Raw genomic sequence first — 24065 nt, forward strand, 5'->3', positions numbered from 1 at the left:
CGAATCAGTTTGTCTGACCTACGTTCCGGTTTACGCACACGCAGCGCACAATTTTAAGGGTGATTAGCGTTCTCAGCTTGGACAGCAAGCGGCGCAGGCATTTGGTTTAGTTTGGGGAGTTAGAGTAGGGGAATTGTTGTTGTTTCAAAAAAAAAAAAAAAAAAGTAGCTGAGTGTTAAATTGATAAATTGCCTTTATTGGAAAGGAAGTTGCCTGCCTGACACTTTGGGGTGACGGCATTTTTACGAGCATCAAGTTGCTTTAAGCAATTCCCATTCCCAAACTAACATAAAAATCTCAAGCTGAGAGTTGCCCAACTCTTTAATAGTTTGCGCTCAGAACTTTTGTAGGGTGTGGGGGGTTGGAAAGTCAATGCTTTGCATATGGAAATTTAAGGCAGAGTAGAAGTCATAAAATTTTTGAAGCACACACAATATACAACATAAAATTATAAGTTTCTTCTTGATAACATATTAAAATAGTTTATTTAGACATGAAATTTACGACAAGAACGAATTTCGCACAAATGGGAAATATAGTTAGTCAAATTTTATGCACTGTACATGGTAATGAAATACAAAAGGGTTGCAGTTAATTGGCTTATAACCCAATTCTGCTCTAATATTGAGTACATAATTTCACAAGATTGTATAAAGATATTCAGTTTTATTAGCTAACTGATTAGCTTTTAAATTAATTCATTGTTTGGCTTATCTATTAATGAAATAAATTATAAGTTTGCATGCTATAATAAAATAAAGTAAATTTAGACAGCTATATTTTTAAGAATTAATTACGCAATTGTATTTTGATTATATATGCTATATATGATTTAGATGTATCTTCTTTCACAAAAAAAAAATTCAATTGAGTTCGCTGCTTACATAACAATAATTAACTTCCCTCTTACATAAGCTAATAATTTCGCAAGATTGCATAAAGATATTGATTTATTATGAGCTAACCGACTTTTAAAATGATTCTTTGTTTGCCTTATCTATTGGTCAGATCTGTAGATAATATGACAAAGCGTACAATTTCACCAGACATATTGGCACTAAGCGATAAGATCACAACCATGTAGCATGTCGCTCTCTTTTTGTATCTTTTTCGCCATTGCATACAGCTACAGATACATGAATACATATGTCTTGAAGTGAGTACATATGTTGATTCATTGGAACTAATCTACAGCTGTTGTTACAGCGGATGAATATACACATACATATATATTTTTTTCTGTGTATTGCAGCTCTCGCTGTACTGGGGAAAAAGCGTATCCAATAACTGCAGCGCGCCCCAGAGCCCCAGAGGCGCCAGTGTTGTGTCTAAAATGTGTTTCAAGGGATGCGCAGCGCTAACCCATGAACGAGGCACACTCACGTATGTCCAGTAATTTCATCATTGCTACGTTTTCTCCAATTTCATGAAACTTTATGTAGCCAAAAACAAAAAAGAAGAAAAAAAAAACGCCGTTGCCAAGCAGAAAATGAACTATTGATGGACACAAAAACAAAAAACAACAACAACACAGGCAGCAGAAAAAAAGCTGACGGCGAATGCAACACAAGCAAAAGATACAGATACATGACTTTGTATGTGTGTGTGCCTTTCTATGTGTGTGTGCAGAATAAAACAGATGATTGCCCATAAGCAAAGCGAAGAAAAGTAACAAAGACAACAGCAGCTCAAAAGCTTGGCAACTGCTGGCTCCGACGACCGACGGACCGGCCGGCGCCCGCACACCCCCGCCTTAGTCCACATCGACACTCTTTGCTCTAACACATGAACTGAGGCTCTCTGCTTCGCGCTTTGTGGGCTCTGCCAGCGAAGACATAAAAAATAAATAAATAAATAAGCGAGCTAAAAAGAAAACAAGCAAACATCAACAGCCGCAGTACACACACACACACATAGATACAAATGCATATATATGCGCGCACATACATATGTGAAAAACAGATGAGAGAGAGGCGACGTTGCCGTTGAGCAACTCGTTTGCAGCGGCCTCAGCACACAAGTCGAGTGAAAATCGGCAACAGCGTGGCAGGCAATAAGAAAATAACAACAACTAGCAATATGTATGCATGTGAGTGTTTGTGTGTGTGTGTGCATGTAACTGCGAGAAACGAGTTGGAAAATCAAGATACTGACTGAGAAGCATTTGGAGCTCTAGCTGCACACAAACAAACAAAACTGCATATACTCATATGTATATAAATGTTACTTTGTATATACACACACATACATAATATATGTGTGGACTGCTGTTGGGGTTTGAAAAACAGATGATGAGCGAAACAGCTGTGAGCTGCCAGCCAGTCGAAATAAAGAGCGCAACGCACTCAGTGAGCGCATTGAGCGCAATTGAGCGCAAGCAAACAACTCAAGAGCGCGTTTGGTTCTCTTGAGCGTTAACTGTACAACGCTTTGAGCAATAACTCACAAGTAATCTTTGCAATACATATAAACACATATACATGTGTAGCAATATGTATAAGTATATGTAAATGCATATTTATTTATGCTAATGGCTTTTTGCTCAGCTTCTTTTGCTTGCGGGCGACCGGCCCCCAGTGGCCAACAGCCGCTCTCAGTCCCCCACTTCTCGCTCTCTCGCTCACTCTTCGCCAAAAGTGCTTGTCACACGTTTAGAGCTGGTCAAGCAAAAGAAATGTTTCAAATCAAAAAACTTTTTACGCAAAAATTGTTTAAAAAGTTGCTACCAAAGTGCTTTGCATATTGAGCATGCATAAATCAATTATGCATCTTTAACTTAGTTTTTTTTTTTCTAATTCAAGAACTCATACAACTTAACTTAATTTGCCAAGTTTGTTTAAACAAAAAAATGTATTCAACTAAATTACAGCACTCAAAGCAAAGCAAATGCCTACGAGCGCTCTCTTCAGCACTCGCTACAAACTTTGCTCACACTAGATGGCGCCACGTGTACCAAGTTGAGCCGAACGAAACGACAAGACAATTTTATAAACTCAGTCGTCTGACGATTTGCAATAATTTAATAATTTATGACTTGCAGGCTTTACTTATAAGCAAATATGCAATTATTAAAACAAATTTACGTTTATAATAAAAATATTTGACTTGAAAGCAAAAATTTATTTATTTATAATAATTATTTTCGCAAGTTGCGTCCATTAACGATTGTTATCTGTTCCGCGAAAGTTAAGATCTCTTAGATAAATGAGCTTTGTTTCCAAGAAACAAATTTTCTTTGCTATACACAATTCTGAAAATTTTGGCTGTTGCTTTTCCTTAACATGCACGTTTTATGCTTGGGCAAAAAAAAAATTAGAAAATGTTTTCGATTAAAATTAAACAGAATTTTAATCAAATTGGTTGGCTGTCTACGTGTCGCTGGTCAGACTATAGGGAATAATCTATAATCATGAGCGCAATCTTTTGCTGTCTCATATGCAAAGATTGCGAAACTCATGCTGCTGATGTTGTCAGCCAAACAAAAGTTCTAAAGTCGATTTATATATATATATATACTATATGTTTGTAGTTGACAACACATGTATTTCCATTTGAAATGAAATTTTACTGAATTATATGCGACACTGGACACGCAACAACAACTAAACAGGCACAAGAGCAGGTTGAGATACATTTCAATCTTTCGTTTTCAATCTACATATGTATGCGTGTGCGTGTGTGTGTGTGTGCAACAACAACTACAATGACAGTCAATAGAATAGTTGTATCTTGAAGATGCATTCAATTGAAATGAAAGGACACCAGCATCAAATCATGATATGAATATCAAATTATTCCATACAATGCAAAAAAAAAAAAATGTGAAGAAAGAGATAAAGATAAAACTAAGAATAAATACATTCGAATTTGGCCTTTCGAATGCTGATGAAATTCGTTAAACACGCATAGATACAAATATATTTATACATAAGGACATACATATGCTGAGCTGGAGGATTTGAGCATAAAAGAGAAGTTGGGAACAGGTTTATGGTGATGAAATAATGAAATTTATTATTGATAGATACATATGCAGTTTAATAAATTTTATTAAGCGTTTATATGTATATTGCTTATAAGTTTTATTATTCTAGAATTTTCTAGATTCATACAACCCTTGTCACCCATTTAGTTATAAAAAATGTATGAACATGTTTATAATAATAAACTATTGATATTTTTAATAACTAATAAATTCATTTTTTATGCATTTATATTTCTTATGGCTTTAATTATTCTAGAATTTTGCACATTGCAAATTTCATTCACCTAGCTAAGCTGCAAGTGCAGCCTTCCCATTCATGCTTCTAGGAATAGCAGTTAGTTCTTCTGCTAACCCATAGATCATATTCCAAGTAGTGTTCAACTTTTGAGGTTTTATAGCCGTAAACAATTGTATCTTGAGCAGATCTCTCTCTAGGGGACTGCGAAATTTAACGGGCCTGGCAACAACAATGCACGGACTTTGCAACATCATGCTACTTGCAACTTGATATGCTATTAGCAACAACAACAACAACAACAACAGCAACACATTGTAGTAAGTGAACGCTGTCTCGCTCTTGCTCAAAAAGAAAAATCCTCAATCCGCCACTGGGCTTCGATTTTTGAAGTTGTTGCAAACTGCAGTGGAAAATTTCAATTTTGACATGGTGCGTTCTCGGTGGCAACAGCAACAACAGCAACATCTACTGGCAGCAGCAGCAGCAGCAGCACGACGACGACGGCGACTGTGAAGCAGCGCAGTAATGTGGAACGAAACGTTCGCACAGAGGGAGGGTGTGAAGTGCGCCGGGGCTGCAGTGAAAATTGTATGTACGTGCCTCCTTGCTGCAGAGAGAACATTTTCATCATCCTTGCTTCGGACGCTCGTTCGTTGGACGCCGGCAGCAGAGGCCATAGCCGCAGCAGCAGCAGCAGCAGAAACATGCTCAGCCGGTACAAAAGTCACGTATGCAGGCACACACACACACACAGATACACACACACACGCATGCAGTGACAACGACAGAGGCCGGTTGTAGGTGCGGTGGCTGCGCGCATGAGCGAGAGCACAAACGGCTGTTGTAAGAGCGTTGAGTGAAACAGCTGATACACACACATAGAGAGCGTGAGAGAGAGAGGCCAATGTAAAAAGCAGGCGACTTACATCAGCCGTTTTACCTGCAGTTTGCCGAAAGCAACAACTACAACTTACAACTACACTTACAATTACAGCACCCACATACATACAGCGGCCGTATTGTATATGCTTGCTCTCACATTTGAGCGTATAGCGGTCTCTTAGCGGAGAGCGCACAAACCGCTAATTGCTCAGCAAGCATATTGAGTCAGTTTCGCTCTCTCTCGCTCTCTCTCTCTCTCATTCGTTCGCTCGCTCTCGCTGTCTGTGTATCTTGCCGACACATCACCCACCACCGCAGCGCCGCAACTGAGCGAGCCAACGGGGCTATAAATACCGTAGCGCTGGCCCTCTACTTTTCATAGTAGCTTCGAAACACTGCTGAGAAACACATAAAGACAGAGGAAGAAAGAAAAATTCAATTTCAAAATTGCAAGCAGAGCAAAAATTAGCGTGTGTTTTAACAAAATTTTCTACTGTTGAACTATATTACAAAATTTGTTTCAAGAAGAATTCTATGTAAAACAAAACCAACAAACAACAAATCTAAAATGTACTTGTCGTACTTGTAAACGTAACAACCAACACAATAATTTTATAAAAATTATTAATAATTTAATATTGCCATCAAACAAATGCAACGGACCAACGCCATTTAAGTGATATACTACAAAAACAACAACATCAACAACCAACAAAAAAACAACAAGAAAAAGTGCTGTGATTTTACAACTACAAAACAACAACAACAACCAACAATTTCAAGCAATCAACAGCAAAAAGAAATTTAAACAAAACAGCAAATTGTGATAAAACTAATTTAACTACAAGAACTATAAATTTAAAGAAACAAAAAACATTTGTTAACAAAACAACAAAAACCCAAGTGATAAAAAAAATATAAAAGGAAAGCAGAAAACTTTTCGCACTTACAAATAATAATTCTGTAAAAGCAAAAAGTCAAATGAAAATGGAAGTACTCACTGTGCAATCAAACTACGAGCTCGGCTCCAACAAAGTTAGAGGTAAGTTTCAATAAACCAAATAGAAATAAAAAGAAGTGAGCGAATCGATGGAAGTTTCCAGAACTAGAAAGTCGAAAAAATATAGTTGAGCGAATTAATGAATTAAATTTAATTGCTGAAGAATCAAACCAGTTTAAATAATTTTTTATTGAACTTTTGTTACAAGTTTAAAGTGTCACGTACGCAAAAGCAACAGCAACAACAGCTAGAGTATAAAAAATTATTTATTTTTTTAAAACGATTTTTACATTTGCTTTTGCTGTTGCTTGGGCCCAATGTGCCGCGCTTGTTCCGCTTTTATCTCGTTTCGTTGCCGTTCGCTTGTTGCCAAGCGGCGGCCGTTGCTCGCTCGCATACATATAAACATATAATGTGTGTGTGTGTAACATTGAGCAACACACACACTGACAGCAGCAACATTGACGGTTTTATCGCTCAAAAGCAAATTGCGCGCTGCTCTGTGTGTGTTTTTCTCTATTTTATGCCTTTTGTTTTTTAGTTGTGCGCTGTGTACTTATCAAAGTTGTTTGTTTCTCTCTTTGCTCTACTTTTAGATTGGACCAGCACATTGACACCGCCCACGCCCGCCGCCGTTGCGCCCAAGAAGGTTAGCATTGCCGCCGCTGTTGCAACCAAGAGCAGCAACACTCGCAGCAGCAGCAGCAACACACACAGTATTAAGCACAAGCAACAACAGGCGAGCAGCAGCAGCAGCAGCAACAATAAGAAAACCAAATCGAACAGCAGCTATCACTATCAGCAACAGATCAGCAGCTACGAGGCGGAGCAGCAGTGCCGCGAGAGCGACATGGATGCCGCCGAGGTCGCTGAGCTGTCGCTGCGACTGCTGGACAAGCTGCGCGAGGCAAAGTCACGTCACTTGACCTGCACAGAAGTGTCGCTACCCTGTGATCTCACCACAAAAATATCGGCGGATATAATACGCGTATCGGAGAAGGAGCCCTGCGGCCTGCGCGGCTGCACCATCTATGTGGAGTTCGAGGATGAGCCGCAGAATTCGCGTCGCATCGCATCGCTCAAACTGGACCCCGAAACGGTGTCCACATTTGAGGTTTATCTAACACTGCGACAGGATCATCGCGGCTGGACAGCGCTGCTGCCACAGTTCATGAAGAGTCTGGCACGCACCATAACCATCAGCCCAGAGTATAGCATAACCAAGCTGAAGCTCTATGCGGCCGATGGACTGAGCGCTAGACGCAGCTACAGCTTCGGCTCCAGCTCCAGCCATAGCCATAGCCAGGCAATTGCCACGCCAACGATATAAGCGCGAGCAGAGCGAGTTGAGGAAGGAGAGAGAGATTGATAGTGATTAGAGCGCGCGCGAGAGAGAGAGAGAGAGAGAGAGAGAAGGAGCCCAGCGAGTGCAAATAAAAGAAAAAAAATTTAAATTTTTTTTTTGATAATTGTGCGCTCAACACCGCCCAACACCCCCCTGTGATGTCGAGAGCAGTAGTTAGTTGCGAGTTGCAACGCGACGACGAAGCAAGTATTCGAAGCCACCCCACCTACACACACACACACACACACACACATAAGTACACACACACACACTCATACTAATACTAAGCAGTTGTAGTTTGCTGTAGTTGGAGGGCAAACGGCACGCCGCGCCCGCAGCCCAAGGAGTCGAATCTCTTTGGCTGCCTGACGCGTCGCGCTTAACCCTCAAAAAAATGCAAATTTTTTTGTAATTGTGACTCTCACCACCATTTTAATTAGATGCGTAGTAGATGCTAAAAAACAAAAAACAAAAAAAGCAAAAACAAATAACTAGTGTTTTAAGTTGTTTCTCCTTTTTCAAAAAAAAAAACCAACAAAAAACCAAGTAATAAAACAAATTAAATATTAAAAAATATATTAAAAAAAAAACATGAATTTCAAAGACGTCGTTACCTATGCAAGTCGCTGCCAACAAAGCCGTTGGGTTAAGCCAAGCCCCAAGAAAAAAATGCGCTAAACCCGTCGACGGCTTTTTGTTGGCCCAGCGGCCGCTGCAATTGGTCGTCAGTCGACAACTCATGAATATGTGATACTGTTTAAGATGCTAAGAGTTTTTTGCACTGAGCTCGCGCCAGTTACGGAGCCAGGCAAAAAACGTTGATAATACACACACACCACACACACACACACACACACACACACAACAATAACATACAACATACAAAATCGATAAAAACGAAGTAAAACAAAATTTCAAACTTAAATGTGAACAGATTTTTGTAATTGTATGCTATTATAGTAATAAACAAAACAAACATGATCTTGATAAATTTAAAATTTAACATATATAACATTACGTTTAGTAAGTGTGTGTAAGAGAGAGATAGAGAGCGAGAACGAACGATCGATCGAACGATCTGCGTGCAAAGTATGAAGCGTTTGCTTCAATTTTAGTTAGACGCAGCTTGCTGCAAAAAATATTAAAAAACAAAATACAAATACACACACACACATTTTTTAAATTATTAATTAATCGTAATTAAAACCAACAAATTTTAGGATTTTAACAAATTTTTATATATATGTATGTATATGTATATTATTAAATGTATAGCGCGTACTACATAAAAAACAAAAAACAACAAATACACAACATCATCAATTTTGAAATCGATTAACGATTTATAACGTTAAATGTTAGGCCTAAAACGTATATTATATATATAAAGATATCTCAGTAAATGTGAAAGCGTAAAAAATTTGTAAAATTTTTCATTTTTTTGTCTGTGTAAAACTCCAATTGCGATAAAAACAAAAATAAAAACCTTAAATGTAGCAGCAAACAAAACAAAAACAAAAACAAAAAGCAAAATAATTAAGTACATAAAATTACAAAATGCAATGCGATATAATTTTTAAAAAACAATTTCCTTTTACTTTAACGTAACAAAGAAAACTTAATGTTCTCATACATACAAACACACACACAAACACTACCACACAAAAGTATCTATACCATAAAGAAGTATCTAAAAAAGCGAAAAAACTATTTATTACACACATACACACCCACACACACACACAGCAATTAAACAATAGCAAACGATAAAAACGAAACAAACAAAAATGAATGTATTAATTTTTTTATATTATTATTACAACAAAACATATTGTATTTAATGTTAAGTTTTTTTATTGCGTAGTAATTTAAAAACCAACAACAAACAAAAAATAATTGTGAGAAATTTGTAACCAAAATGTAAAAAAAAAACAACAAAAAATTTTCAACACATACAAAAAACAAAAAAAACAAAGGCAAAAAAAATTTACAAAAATAAAAGCATATAATTTTTCCTGCGCTAGCGGAAAATAATTGTGGAAAAAAAATAAAACAAAACTGCTTTCTTTTTTACAAGCTCTGGGGAAGAGTGCGGGGCGGGGCGGGGGCATGGGGCAAGCTGTTGTAGCGGGTGCGCCGCAGTTGCAGTTGCAGCTTGCAACTTTCTTTTACAGCAGCAGTGGCAGTGGCAGCTGAAGTGCGGCAACATCGCCTGTACAGTGGGCACCATTGTAGCCAGACAATTGGGTAACCGTAACCAGTTTGGGACTTTAGCTAGCAGCTTGCTCAACTAGCTAACTGGTTAACTGGCTAACTAACTGGCGCTGCCTGTGATTGCAAGACAAACGAAACTATGAACTTGGCTGAAAATTGGCAACAGCGCAGCGGGGAAAATAATAAATTTTAAGTACAAGTAGCGATAATAGCTGCTAAGCAAAACTATCAGCAGTAATAAAGTTAACTGAAGTGTTTTGTATACAAAGTTTAGTTGATTATAAATGTTTAGTATAGATTTATAGCTTAAATAAATAAAAAGCTTGCAGTACTTTAAGATATTTAATTCAACTTATCAAGTAGTGCTATAAGTGCTCAGTAACTCCCGAAATATTTATTAGGTTTAACTCATTTTTTTTAGTATATTTTAGTAACTCAACATATTTTTAATTTGCACACAGTCTTAAGTTTTAATTACTGAATTTACTCCGAAATTTTCAAAATAACTTTCAGGTTTATTTTTGAAATTATCTCGCTCTTTTAACTTGTAGCGCATTCTTAATTTTACAGCATAAATTTGATGAAACACTTCCTCATAGTTTTAGTCACGATAAAAATCTATAAGATATAGCAATTCTTCCCAAGCCGATAAGATTCTTTGCTTTTTTTCAAGCTGATTACTCATTAAAAGTTTGTTAGCTGTCGTAACTTTTTTCCCATTTCCCACACACACTCTATAACAATTATGTGCTCTATTTTGTAAATAAAATTATGAACGTCATGTTAGGGAAATATTTCATTCAATCAATTAAAAAAGCTACGTCACACGAAAGAAAATATTTTATTTTTGAATGTGTTTTGAACTGATTCTTTTTGTTATTGTTATTCAGTTAGCGCCAGTTTCAAGGCAATTTCAGTTTTGCTGACGCTACCAGGCGCTGATAATTTCCTTGACTTTGTAATTTATAGTTGTTTTTATAAATATGCGCACATACATACATATATATTAAATATATATAGTTAAGCGCGTACTATTTTGCTAAGATTCTATATAAAATTGAGGATATATATTTTGGAACACGTTTTGCTTATGCGACACACGCGTTCATGTGCTTGTTGTTTTTTTATTGTATTAAAAAAAATAGCTGCGCTAATTTAGCTATAACTAACTGTTGTTGTTGTTGTTGTGGGAGCTGCCCTAGCCAAGCCAGCTGTCTTAACTTGGTCTAAAACAGCTGTGCGGTATTTCCCTTGCTTGGCAACAATTGTTCGAAAGTCTTAGAATTTTCGCTGGAAATAAAAAGTATCTGCTACTATTTGCAATATTATTTTATCATATTTTTGCTGTTGTTGTTATGCGTGTGTCATAAAATGTCAACATCGAATTCATTTCATTATTTCAAAAGCGGAATTTCTGCTAGCAAATGTCTAATATTTTTCTAACAATTGCTGTTTGCATTAGTAAAAAATATATACTAACTTAACATAGCATAGACTATTTGTATTAGCATATACAACAAATAATTTAAAATAATTTTTTTATGGAATTTTTTATGAATCTTCTTGTGGGCGCACGTGGCAGCAAAAACTGCGACATAAAAAACGAATGTAGCTAATTAATCTTTTTGGAAATATGTAGCAGTTGAATTTTCTAAAATTCAAATTGTTTTTTTTTGTTCATTTTGAAGTAAATAAATTGAGCGGGATTAAGCTGAACATAGATTGTGCATTAAATATTGAAAATTGCAGCAGGCTTAAGCAAAAGATTTCAAACTGAAGTCAAAATTTAACGCTGCTCCTAACATAAACAATTAATACAATAGACAATAGTTGAAAACCTCTTCAGTTTCGCAAACAATTGCAATTGCTAAATATGACAAATCTTTTACTTTTGTGCAGGCATCAACATAATTTGTCTATAGGGTAATCAAAGCCAATCATTAAACGCATGTTGTCAGTTTCGATGACCTTCAAGAAACCTTCTTGCCTTTCATGCGTTTTTCTTTCTTTTTTCTTTTCTTTTTTTGTGTTGTTGTTAATTTTGCGCATTGTTGTTGGGCTTTCTCCAAGGGTCTTAGCTGCTTTTGTGCTAGGCAACCACAAAACATGCTACAAAACTCACATATTTTAACCTTTAGACACAAGCCATTTACCCCAACCCCCTCCCCCTTCAGCTCTGCAACACACCTCACATACACACACACACACACACACACATGTGTGTATTTGTTGTAAGGTAAAGTAATTTCTGCGTATATCATATCAACATTTAAAGAACCTACTCGTAAAAGAAAATCTCAGGCGACCCTTCCTAGCAGGGGTTACATTTATGCACACACACACACACGCTTGCACATATGTTTAGCTACATATACACAAACATAATTATATACAATGTATATATTTAGGTGTGTTTATATATCTCTCTCTGTCGCTTTGGGTATGTTGGCTCGCTTGCCTGGCTGTAGTATTATGAATTTTGTTTTGTCAACTTGTCGTATCTTTTTATTTTACTTTTTACTTCTTTGTTGCTGTTGCTGTGTTGTGTTGCTGTTGTTGTTGAGTCTCTTACTCAATTGGTTGTATCGCTTAGATTTGCTTATTTCAAAGACTGATAAGCAAAAGTTGTTGTTGTTGCTGTTGTTGTGGGCGAGATACGCATGTAAAGTGCACTGAGAGAAAAGCCAGAGCAACAGTTCACAAAACTCAATTATATAATTTTAATATGTATTATCTAAAATATTTAGTAGCTGCATATAATGCACTGAGCGAACAACTACACATCGAAAACTCAATTTCTACTTTAGCTATATCAGCTCTAAGTTTTATCAGCTTAATGTAAAGTTTTAAAAGAAACATCTAAGCAACAATATCTTAAAGAGTCCAAATCTCTACTCTACTCTTCCTTTTTTATCCTCTCTCCACAAAATTACTTCTTTTTGAAGAGCTTAGCATTTATACAAGAGTTCTTCAATGGACTTAATGCTAAGATCTCTCTCTTCATCGAACTCTATTTTCCTCTCCAAGTTAGTTTCTGAAAGTACATCCCGCTCTTCTTAAAAGCACTAACAACGTTACAGTTTCTTAGTCTCTACTCTTCCTTTTTTACTCCTTTCTGGAAAGCGTAGAACTTTATGGACTGCAGCTAAAATTCTCTCTTCATCGAACTCTATTCTAGAGTTTTTTTTTGTCTTTTGTTTTCTCGTGGGCTCCATTCATTCCATTCACTCTTCCAATAACATCCATATTTATTACTATCTCTTACTTCTTTCTGGAAGGCTTAGAACTTCTACAAGAGCTGCTCACTACACTCCTTGTAAGATTTCTCTCTCTCCCCATCTAACTCTATTCTTAAATTAATTCCTGATGTTCTATTGTATGCCATTAGATTAATTGTGGTATTCCCACTCTTCTGAGCACTCTTCTTAGCAGCTCCATTCATTCCATTCACTCCTCCTAAATCATCTATGTATATTTTTTACTATCTTTAGCTACATACATCGTTTAAATTGCCAGCTTAGATGAACTTCACTTGCTCTCACCCTCGCTGCAGCATTACAACTAATACTCGAATTCGATTTTCTCTCAGTGTAATGTGTGTACAAACCTATGCACATATGCGATTATGTACCTGTATGCTTGTAGTTGTTGCCAACGTTGCTGAACGTTGTGACTGTGACAACAATGACGACTGTGTTGCGAGGCAGGAAAGCGGAAATGCGAACTGGGCGAAGAGAGCAGCAACAACAACAAAGTCAACAGTAATTGAATTGAAACGCTTACAAAGTTGTATACAAAAAAGGAAAATTGCGCAAGGGCAAAGCGTAGGGACCCACAGCGAACCTAAAAGTAACAAACAGCAAAAGGCAGCAACAGCAACAACAACAACAGCAGCAGCATAAAGGACAAAACTCTTAACTTTGCTGTCTGCCTCGCGCTCGCTCAACAGCATTCAATAAAAACAGCAATTTAAAAAAAAAACAACAATAACAACAGCTAACCAATTGTGAGTCATTTGTTGGCTCCTCTGGCAAACTCACACTTTGCGCTGCGCCCCCGTTCCGCACTCTACTTTGGCTATTTTTAACATGTTGCTGCATGTTGTTGCCAGGTCGCTGCTGCTGCTGCTGCTACAGCCATAACAATAAGAGCAACAACAACAACAACAGCCAAACAATTGTCCACATGTGCAAATTTTGAGCATAGAAAACAAAAGATAAAGAAGACAACACAACAAGTGTAGCACAATGAATAGCAACTATAGCAAAAGACGATCGAGCCCAAAAGGCCGACTTAATCATACGCTGTAATCCCCTTGGCAGCACCAGCAGCGCTCTTGCCAAATTGGTAATTGTATCTTTTTAAGATATGAAATGTAACTGCTGCTGCTGCTCTCAACTCTTGGCAATAATTGTACAATTGCCCAGTGCAATAAAAATGTAAATTTCGTGGCTTAAATGTTGTCTGCTTATCTCAATACAAGCAGCAGTCGGCGCAGCAGCAGCAGCAGCAGCAGCACGAGCTGAGATAAGTAAATTGTACGTCGAGGGAAATTATAAAAAAAAAATTAAATAAAGCGGCAAAGTATACACAAAAAGATGTTAAATACGTTTATCTTGTGCACAAATGATATCATGTGCTTAAATATAATTTATATTATATGCCAACGAATGTTTACGAATGTATTCAAGGTAGGCACAAAGATTCAAACAAAGTTTGAACAGATAAATGCAAAGATATAGCCAGATTAAGCTACAAGGCTATAGCTAGCTCATTGATAAGCATTTTTTTTGCACAGCTGCTGCTTAGGCCTATTGCAGTCGCAGTCGCAGTCGCAGTCGCTGACCGCTGTCAATGACAAAGCGCAGAGCTTGACTCAAACGTTGATAACAGTGCGTATGATTGTTTTCCCGCAGGAGCTATAACTAATCATAATAATAAACATAAGCTTTATACTTTTTGCAATTCGCAATTGTGTGTTGCTTGCTTTTAATTTGACATTCAATTATGATTGCAAACAAACTTTAAAGCTTTATTGATTTATGGCTCTCTTGGTAATTGATAAAGTTTGTAAACAAATAAATATGAATAACATGCAAAAGTAAATAAATAACAACATATCATATTATGGGCTGTTTAGTTAGTGCGTAAATTAATCAATCATTGATAAAATATAATGAGACTAGTCTCAACTAGTTGTTGGCAAATATTTAATAAGTTTTGAATTTCAATTCTTTAGCACGTTGTTCTTGACTGACTGACTTTGTGAACCAGCCAATGTCGTAGCCACTGAACCACACACCACTCACCACTCAGAGCCAGCTCAGCCAGCAATGACTTGGCTTAAACTTAAGCTTAAGCTTATTGTTTCCATGTGCAGCAGCAAAGCGCATTAGTCATAATAATTATGAATGCTGTTGATTGTAATCATTTGTTTCAATATGATTAACATTGGCGGTTGCATTTTTAATTTCGCTTGAGCAATTGTTGCTGTTGCTGTTGCTGTTGTTAGTTGTTCTTTCAACCTGTTGTTGTTTATTTGCGATCGAAAGGGCAAGCAAACAAATTTTTCGCAAAGCTCATTAACTGCTGCTGCTCACTGTGTGGCTTTCGTAATCGAAAGTTGTTTTGATGGCTCAGTTTTAGTCGTAGATATTAAGTAATACTTAGTATATAGCTCATCACTTATATATAGCCTGCACTTAATTTGCCATTTACATACACTCGGCAGTTTTGCGTTGAACCCAAGCCAAATAAACATTTATCCAACATTAGTCATTGTTTAAGGCATGGAAGCAACCAAGCAACCAACAAGTGCATATATTTGTATTTACTCGTGCATTATATAGAACAAGTCGCTAAATAGCTAAAGATACGCATAAGCTGAGTCAGCTCATTAACATTTCTTTAGCTGTCTTAATTACAATTTAAATTTAGTAGGCTGCACCACAAAATCTGCCGATATATATATATGCTAATATATAATTGCATTATGTTTATCTCAGCACATCCGTTAACAGTGTTAACTTTATTTATTAATCAGTTTGTTAATTGTTTATATTGCCAACGGAAATGCAAATGAACAGATCAGCAAACTTACTATCACATGATATATATCTGTATTATAAAATTTTCCACGCAGGCACTTTAAATTGCCTTTAAGTTATTTTTGCATTTAATAATTAAAATTTAAAAACTTTGCCTTGCGTTCATTTGGTATTAAAAGAAATGTATTAGATCAAAATATATATTTTTATTAATTTATTTAATGGCAACTGTGAACAGTCGATAAAAGAAAAAGATTAAAAAATAAATTTTAAAGATTTAAAATTAAAGTTATATTTAAAAGTACTTATTTTTATCAATTTCCTATACATTTAATGCAGCTGTAGTTTCATTTATTTAAATTCCTAAAATTATCTACATATTTTAATTTTGCGCTTGTTATAAAATTTCTAAAATTTATTTTTTCATTTTATTAACTTCTTTATATAAATTTATTATAGATTCATTTTATAACTTTGTAGCATATAGCAATATATTTATTTTTAGTTTAGTCTTGTAATAAAATAAGCTCAAAATTTCCACTACTCATTGCTGGATCGTACCATTAATGATAGTTTTATTATATGTCCCCACATTATCTTAATAAGTTAGTTCCGAGTGCAAATTGTTATCGATTGGCTAGACAAACTGTAACTGTGACTAGGATTAACATGTTATGAGGGCTGAGTAATTGCCCAAGCGAAAATCCAACCATGGTTAATTATCAAATTCACTTATCAGCCGCAGCGCCCAGTCGACGACTATTGCAACCTTTTATGGGCTTATTGATTGGCCTATCTAAAGCTGCGCACAGCTGTTAACAAAAAATAGAAAAGAAATTGCTCAGTCACATGGTTGCACTAGAAACTGCATTGTGCTCTGGGTCTGGCTGTTAAATTATTAGCGCAAATATTTGCTCAGTCAGAAAAGTGTCTGGGGCTTCGTATATAGTCTATATAGTTCTAACTGGCAGTGCATTGAGCACGTGTTATCAGTGATTCAGAGCATGTGGATATGAATATTTTTAGCGTGGCGCCGTTGTCTGAAGTGCATGCAAAGAACAATAACAAAAGTGAAAAGCAAACAAACGCTTAGTTGCAATTAAACTTTAGACTGAATGGCGTTACATTTGGGACAGACCCAGACATATATATATATATAGTACACTCTTTACTGTTATAATTACAGCAGTGAGCCCTTAGCTACAGACAGAGTTTCAGTTTTGTTTGTTTTGTTAGCCGCTCAGACCTCAAGGCCACATGTACTCAAGTGCAAAATTTGTTTTTGGTCAATTGTTGATAAGCGCGCTTATCAGTCAGCTTACTGTTGTTCTTTTGGTCAGTCACAGTTATGACTGACAGCGTACTTTAGTCAGCAGCGCCTATTGCTACCAGACTTTTGGTCTTCAAGATTGCACAATCGTTAAATTTAGAATTTATTTTAAGCAGCGAACAGCGGTGCTTAACTAAAAGTTAGCAACAGATGTAGCAACTTTTTGTTTAAGCTGCAAAAGTAATTTCAAATGAGATGTGACGCACAACAAACATTTAAAAGACGATACATAAAAATGTACAAATGCTTTTATACCAAAGCGAGTTAATTTTTAGCTTAGCAGCCAACATGACGTATGAAAATGTTTTGCTTTAATTTTGAAATTACTACAACAAGCCTGCGTTTTCTTTAATACATAGCAATATATTTAGCAATTTTTACAAAACGCTGCACACCATTTTTTTAAATAAAATTATATAAATAAATTAATTTATTCTTTTATCGTCGACTGTACATAGTTGACATTAAATAAATAAATATGCTTTAGAGATTAATTTAGAGTTGGCAGCACTGTTGTCAGCATTAAGATAAATAATATAAAAATTGTACAAATAATTTGAATAAAATTATTAAAGTTAACTAAAATTGTGCAAAGTGTCGTATAAGTTATTTATATACGACCAACATGACGTATGAAAACTTTGCTTTCATTTTGATTTTTATTACTTTTGTTTAGTTTTGATGCTTACAATTTAATTTATTAAGCAGTTTTTTTGCTTTTGTTGCAGTTTCTTTATGCTAATGCTCAACCTCGAGTCAACTAATGCAATTCTCAAGCTCTCGCGCATAAACTTGTAGCGAAACTTGCATACGCCACTTGACCCTGGTGTTAAACAAAAAAAATAAGCTATAAATAAATAAATATGTATAGAGTCAAGAGTCGCAGCATAGGCGCGTGGGTGGAGCAGTCAATAAGACTTTGTCTCTGGGTCGCGTCTCACGCCTTTTGAGGCTCAAATGTGCAGCGCTCAGTTATGTTTGTTGTAACTCTCTTGTATAACAGTTTTGCATAGTTAAACAGCGACAAAAATGAAAATGAACTACAAATAAATTTAGCGCTAATCAAGCGTTTGCAGCTTTAAAGCTCTAAAGCTTAAACAAACTGCATTAATTTTATTTATATGCTAGTTCATTTATTATTATAGCGCATTGACTAGTTCGTTGTAGTCGCAGCGCTGCATATTTGTTGCAAGTGACTAAAATGTTTGCTCTAATCGCAGCGCTTATGCACACAAAGCCCAGCCCAACCCTCACCACACACACCCCCCTCTTGCTTTCTATAACTGACAACAGCTATGTGGCGCACAATTTGCATTATTAATTTAATTGAAGAACTTGTTAAATTAAATATTTAAATTTGGCCTGCAACGTGCTGTGGCAACTTTAGCTGCAGCTGACGTCGACGTCACTGCAAACAATATGCCAAATAATAATATTAATATGAATAAATGCAAATTCAATTACACGTTAGTTTGTAGTTGAGTTTCGCTCTGAGCAAATTTATACTTTACATGCAATTGATACAGGCAGACAGTTCAAGAATATATAATGTGCTGTGTGTGTTTGTGTGTGCATCAACTTATTGACTTGACTGTGTGTGTGTGTGCATGACAAATGTTATAAATTGGATGCTGTCTGCATTTGCCTAGAAAGCTGTCAGAACAAATCATTTCAAGTCTCAAATGTGCTTTTAATTTAAATTATTACAAGTTTATTTCACATTAATTAGTGCTGCCAGCTAAATTGCAAACCATACTAAAGAGTTTAGTAATAAAGTAATGCAATAAATTAGAAAAATTAATTAAAGCATACATTTTATATATATGCAGTAATACTTATTAACATTAAATAAAATTAGGTAGCATTTACTTATTATCAATACAGATATAAAAGAAATTAAATAAAAGTCAAGCTTTAATTCAACATAACATCTACTAAATTTTTAATATTTATTTATTCATTTTAATAACTTTTAACATATATATTTAGTATATTTATTTTATAATTTTTCAAAATTTCCAAACAAAATAAATTGTGGTTAGAAAAATTTATTAAAAATAAATAAATTCTTATTTACAAAAATAAAAGTCAAGCTTTAATTGAACTGCAGGCTTAAAAATAAAAAAAAACAGCATGCATTGTTATTAAATAAATTGAATTAAACAGCCATTAGTATAAATAAATCTTAAATTATTCAACACTTATTTAAGCTACTTATAAGCTTAGCTAAGTGCCTGCTGAACAATTTAAATACTTGTGGGTGTATTTACAACAACAACAACAACAACATTCCATATATCAATAAAGTCTATAAGGCCGCACTGATCTTGGATATGCATCGATAGCATTTTTATGATCGAGTCTGGCTGGCTAGACTTGGGCAATAGATTGATAATGACATAACAAGTCTGCCCAGTTTATAGCTCCCAGACAAAACGTGTGCATTTCAAATAGTCTAGCGATAAGTTTTTAAGGGAATTACGAACTACGCAGATCTGGAAATAAATAAACTCTCAAGCTTATTGGCACGAGTGTGTTTCTATTTGTAGACTCAAGTCTGGCGAGCACTCAAGCGCACCCCAACAATAAACTTTATAATAAGTCAGTCTGTTTGTATAATACGCTTATCTCTTTTGCTCTTTCACTCGCTGCATATATAGTACTCTATACTATATAGCCATGTGTCGTAAGTCTCGTTTGCTCGCCTGGTGTTGATTGTCAAGTAAATATGAATATATAGAGACCGATTTTACTATTTGTTTACAAGCGTAATCAATAAAAGAATTTAAATACAAACACAAATATGTATACAATGTGCAAAAAATATATATAAACATGGCCATGGGTGTAGGCAGTTAGTGAAGTAGTAATATGAGTGCAAATTTGTTTGCTTTCGCTAAGATTTAGCCAAGTTATGAACCAATTAGTAAATCAAGTTGATAATTTCCAACTGTAACTGGGCTATAGTGTACGATTTTTGAGTTCATTGGCGTAGTTCGTTAGTAAATGGAAGCTTCTTAAGTTAATAAACGTTTAGCGAGTATAAATTTGTTTATTTTCAATACGATTTAGCCAAGTTATGCACCAATTAGTAAATAATGTAGACAATTTATTATGTTCGATTTTGAGTTCTTTTTAGACTTGCGAGTGGCAGCTAAATAAAACTGCATTCAAATTTGTAATTTGATAAATTTGGATTAATTTAAAATTTTTTGCTAAATTTTACAAAATTCTAAAAAACTAAATATAATTACTACAGTTTGTTTTTAGCAGCAGCACAAGCATAAAGCAAAAAATTTAATAAAAGTTTAATTTTAAATTAAGTTATAATACAAACTAGCTAAGCGAACCCCCGCTGGCTACGCCCATGCAACATGCATATTTGTAATAGAATCTAAGCAATTACAAGCAAAATATTTATGAGTTGTTTGCGCCAGACGCAATTTATTACTCATTATTATGCGCCAAAGCTTATGAAACTCACTAAAATACACTAACTAAGCTAAAGAAGCAACTGATTAAGAAATTACAAGAAAAAAATATATTGTCAAGTCATCAAACTGTAAGTAGAAATTGTCTTTTAGGAATTCAATGCCTGGCATAATGCAAATCATTGTATTCGGAATTGAGACATATGTCAAATAAGTGCGCCCACCCCCCACTGCAAATGTGCATATCATGCAGCGATTAAATCTAATCATAAGCATAAGCTATAGTGCAACAATATGCATTAATGGCACAACATGTCGTATGCTTAATATTATTTGGCAGACTTTATATTTTGCTGTAGTGTATTAAATTAAACGACCTAACTCAATATTTAAAGCAGTTGTCTTTTTAACTTTTTGTTGTCTATAGCCTGCGTTTACTTTTTGAGTTTATTTTCTTATATTTTTTTTGGATCTTTCGCCTTCGTGTATATTATATATATATTTTATTTACACATTGGTGTGACTGATAGCAGCGACGACACTCGCAATGGCCACACCTTTGCCTCAGTCTATCTGTATGTCTATAATATTCTCTATTTGCATAGCAATTTTGGTTATATGTCGTTTTTTATGACTGTTTACTTTTCAGTTTTAAGCCCATATGCGAAAACAAGAGCGTCGTCGTCGCATAAAAATAAAATCATAAAATAACAGAAAAGCAAAAATAAACGAAAAAAAAATAGCTAAAGGGCACGACTGTGAATTGAGCTGTAAATATTGAAAGGGAAATCTATAAAAATAAAATATAAAATTATGAAGCCAGAAGTTGGCGTCATGTTGAAGCGAAGATTATTATATATATTATTATTATTATTAGCTGCCATATTGAAGCAAACATTATATTATATATTATTATTATTATTATATAACACTTATGTTTATTAAGTTTAATCGAATTCAAGGCTTGCAATTTAAGTTGATAATCTAAGCCAAGAGATTGAAGATATTTTTGTATAATATTATAATACATTCGTTAAGTAGATTATTATTAAATTAAATTATTATATTTTATTATTATTAATATTGCTCTGTGATTGAACTCAAGGCTTAATTTCTTTGTAGGATATTCAAAGTTTGAAAAGGCTTTAATTTTTATATTTTCATTCAATTTATTAATATTTGTAATAATTGTATATTTAATTTAATTATTATTTATGTTGATCAGTGATCATAATCAATTGAACCTCAAGCTTAACTTTTATATAATTTATATATGTAAACAATTACTTTTTATTATTTTATGCAAAGCTTTTCTTATGTTGCTTTGATTTTTTACAAAATATATATACCAAAATTTATATGTAAGCATAATCAATTGATCCACAAAGCTTTCATTTTTTTTAATAATATTATTCATAATAAATTCATTCATTTAATTTATTAGCTTAATAATTGTATATTTAATTATTAATTATATTTATTTAAAGCTTAAACTTTTTTTTATGATTTTCAAACACTTTGTTGACCCAGCTTAGAGTCCCTAGCTCTACCCTATAATTTCTAATATTTTCTTATAGACACACACACACACACATTTACACCTTCTATTGTCGGTCTGCCCTCAAACTTGACCCAGACGACTATGGCGGCTTTATCAACAGCAACACACGTGCCACCCATTGGCGGCGGCTGCGACTGCGACTGCGACTGGGGTGTGAATCTGTTTTGGACGGGAGGACGCGGGCATCGGTTCGATTCGGAATTGGGTTGGTGCGCGGAACGTGCACAAAGTAACGTACCCCATTCTGCTAACCGTGCTAGTATTTATAGAAATAATCAAAAATTCAGCGCGAAATCAATATTGAACATAACGTTTACTGTTGTTGCGCCCAGCCCCCCAACCCCTTTAGCCAGTTATTATTTATTGCGTTGAAAAGTTTCATTATCAATTTTTTCTTCGTTTATTTATTTTCTTTTTTTATTATTTTGTTGTATTTGCAATTTACATAAGGCAACGTCTGTTGTTGCCGGCAACTGCAACATTGTTGCTGTTGTTCTTGTTGTTGCTGTTGCGGCAATGTGGAGTTTTTGGTTGAAAGTTGGAGCACTGGGAGCTGTTGTAATGGCCACAAACCGAAAATAGCAACAATGACACCAAATGGCAGTGAAAAAGTTTTTATTTGCTGATAGCAGCAGCTCCTAGTTGCTGCTCCTGCACAGTGTGTCCAAAGCTAACAAAACTAACAGCAAATTTAATTAATATTGGCTGCATCAACTGCAGCTGCAGCACTAATAAACAAAAGTAACAAAATCTGCAGCAAAAACATCATGGCCCAAATATTACGTATACGCTATGTATGCACCACTATGCATTAAAAGTTAGCACCACAATACACAGTGGCTGTGTGGCAGTGGCAAGCAAACAAATGCCATGAAAAAACATTTTAAAATTCAAATCAACGCGATTTTCGGCTGTTTCCTTATTTTATTTTTGCACAAAATTTCAAAAGCTGGCGCAGTTTGCTTTTTGTTAAATGCCCGTTCGGCGCTGCTTTTTTTTTGTTGTTTAATTTCTGGTCACGTATTTGTTTTGTTTCGTTTCAGTTTTTTGGAAACAATATTGTGCCACGACAATAATAGCAGTAACCAGTAACAGTGGTGGACTGGTGGACTGGTCGGGAATTGAAGTTAGAGCGAGCAGTTGAAGCACTGAAGCTGGCTTTGGCTACATGACTGTGGTTGGGGCTGCTGCTGCTGCTGCGGATAAACAGCGACGAATTTTTGTAATTTGAGCCAATACGGCAGTGGCGGGGTGGGACTGGCAAAAAGGAGGTCGGCGTTAGTGTTTAGCAAAATGCGAAACGAGGACAAAAAGAAAATCATAACCAAATTGAAATTTATGCGCGCAAAACAAAAAGCATAATAATAATGTTTTATGTTACAGTTTTTATGCACACTCGGCACACAATATATATAAATCGTCCTTCTATTATGGCATGCACATTTGCAAAATGCGAATACGTGATCTTCGCATTGTAATTACTCCCAGAGCTGCTCTACAGTTCTTTAGTGTTTTTTGGTTTTTTTGTTTTTTGGTTTGGGGGCATAAAATTCTTAATGGCCATGGCACATTTCTCTGCCATTTCGTGCATTTAATGATTTTTATACAATTTTTTTTTTATTTTTAATTTCATTTATTTTCGTTTTCTGTGCAATTTGATTTGACTGCCGCTGTCTGGCTATTGTTCGCCTTTTATTTTATTACTTTATTTTATTTTATTTTTGTGCGCCTTTTGTGTTATTAGTCTCATGAATTTAATGGCGCTTTAATTATATTTAAGCAATTATGCAGACAGCTGACAGCCAAAAAAAAAATGATTATAAACTTTAAATGGCTTTAATAACTGCGAGATTCAATTCAATTAGTTGCAGCAGCGTCTAGTGTAGGTGGCACATAAATTATGTGGCAGCAATCAGAGACGCTGCCAATACCAACATTTGTGCATTTTGTTTTGCCATAAATCATTACAAGAACATTTATTGTTGAGCTTTTGCGCTTCGAGGCTCGAGTCTAGTCTGCGACGCAATTGTTT

General features: G+C 35.2%; 1 protein-coding gene across 1 annotated transcript; it reads left to right on the top strand.

Moving 5' to 3' along the window:
* The first annotated feature begins 6064 nt into the window (after positions 1 to 6064).
* On the top strand, positions 6065 to 8315 carry LOC108600901 (protein scylla). Its single transcript, XM_017988728.1, has 2 exons — positions 6065 to 6147; positions 6702 to 8315. The coding sequence occupies exons 1-2, from the start codon at positions 6087 to 6089 to the stop codon at positions 7433 to 7435; spliced, it is 795 nt and encodes a 264-aa protein (XP_017844217.1). The 5' UTR covers positions 6065 to 6086; the 3' UTR covers positions 7436 to 8315.
* Positions 8316 to 24065: the final 15750 nt, after the last annotated feature.

Source organism: Drosophila busckii, chromosome 3L (assembly GCF_011750605.1).
Source record: "Drosophila busckii strain San Diego stock center, stock number 13000-0081.31 chromosome 3L, ASM1175060v1, whole genome shotgun sequence".
NCBI lineage: Eukaryota > Metazoa > Arthropoda > Insecta > Diptera > Drosophilidae > Drosophila > Drosophila busckii.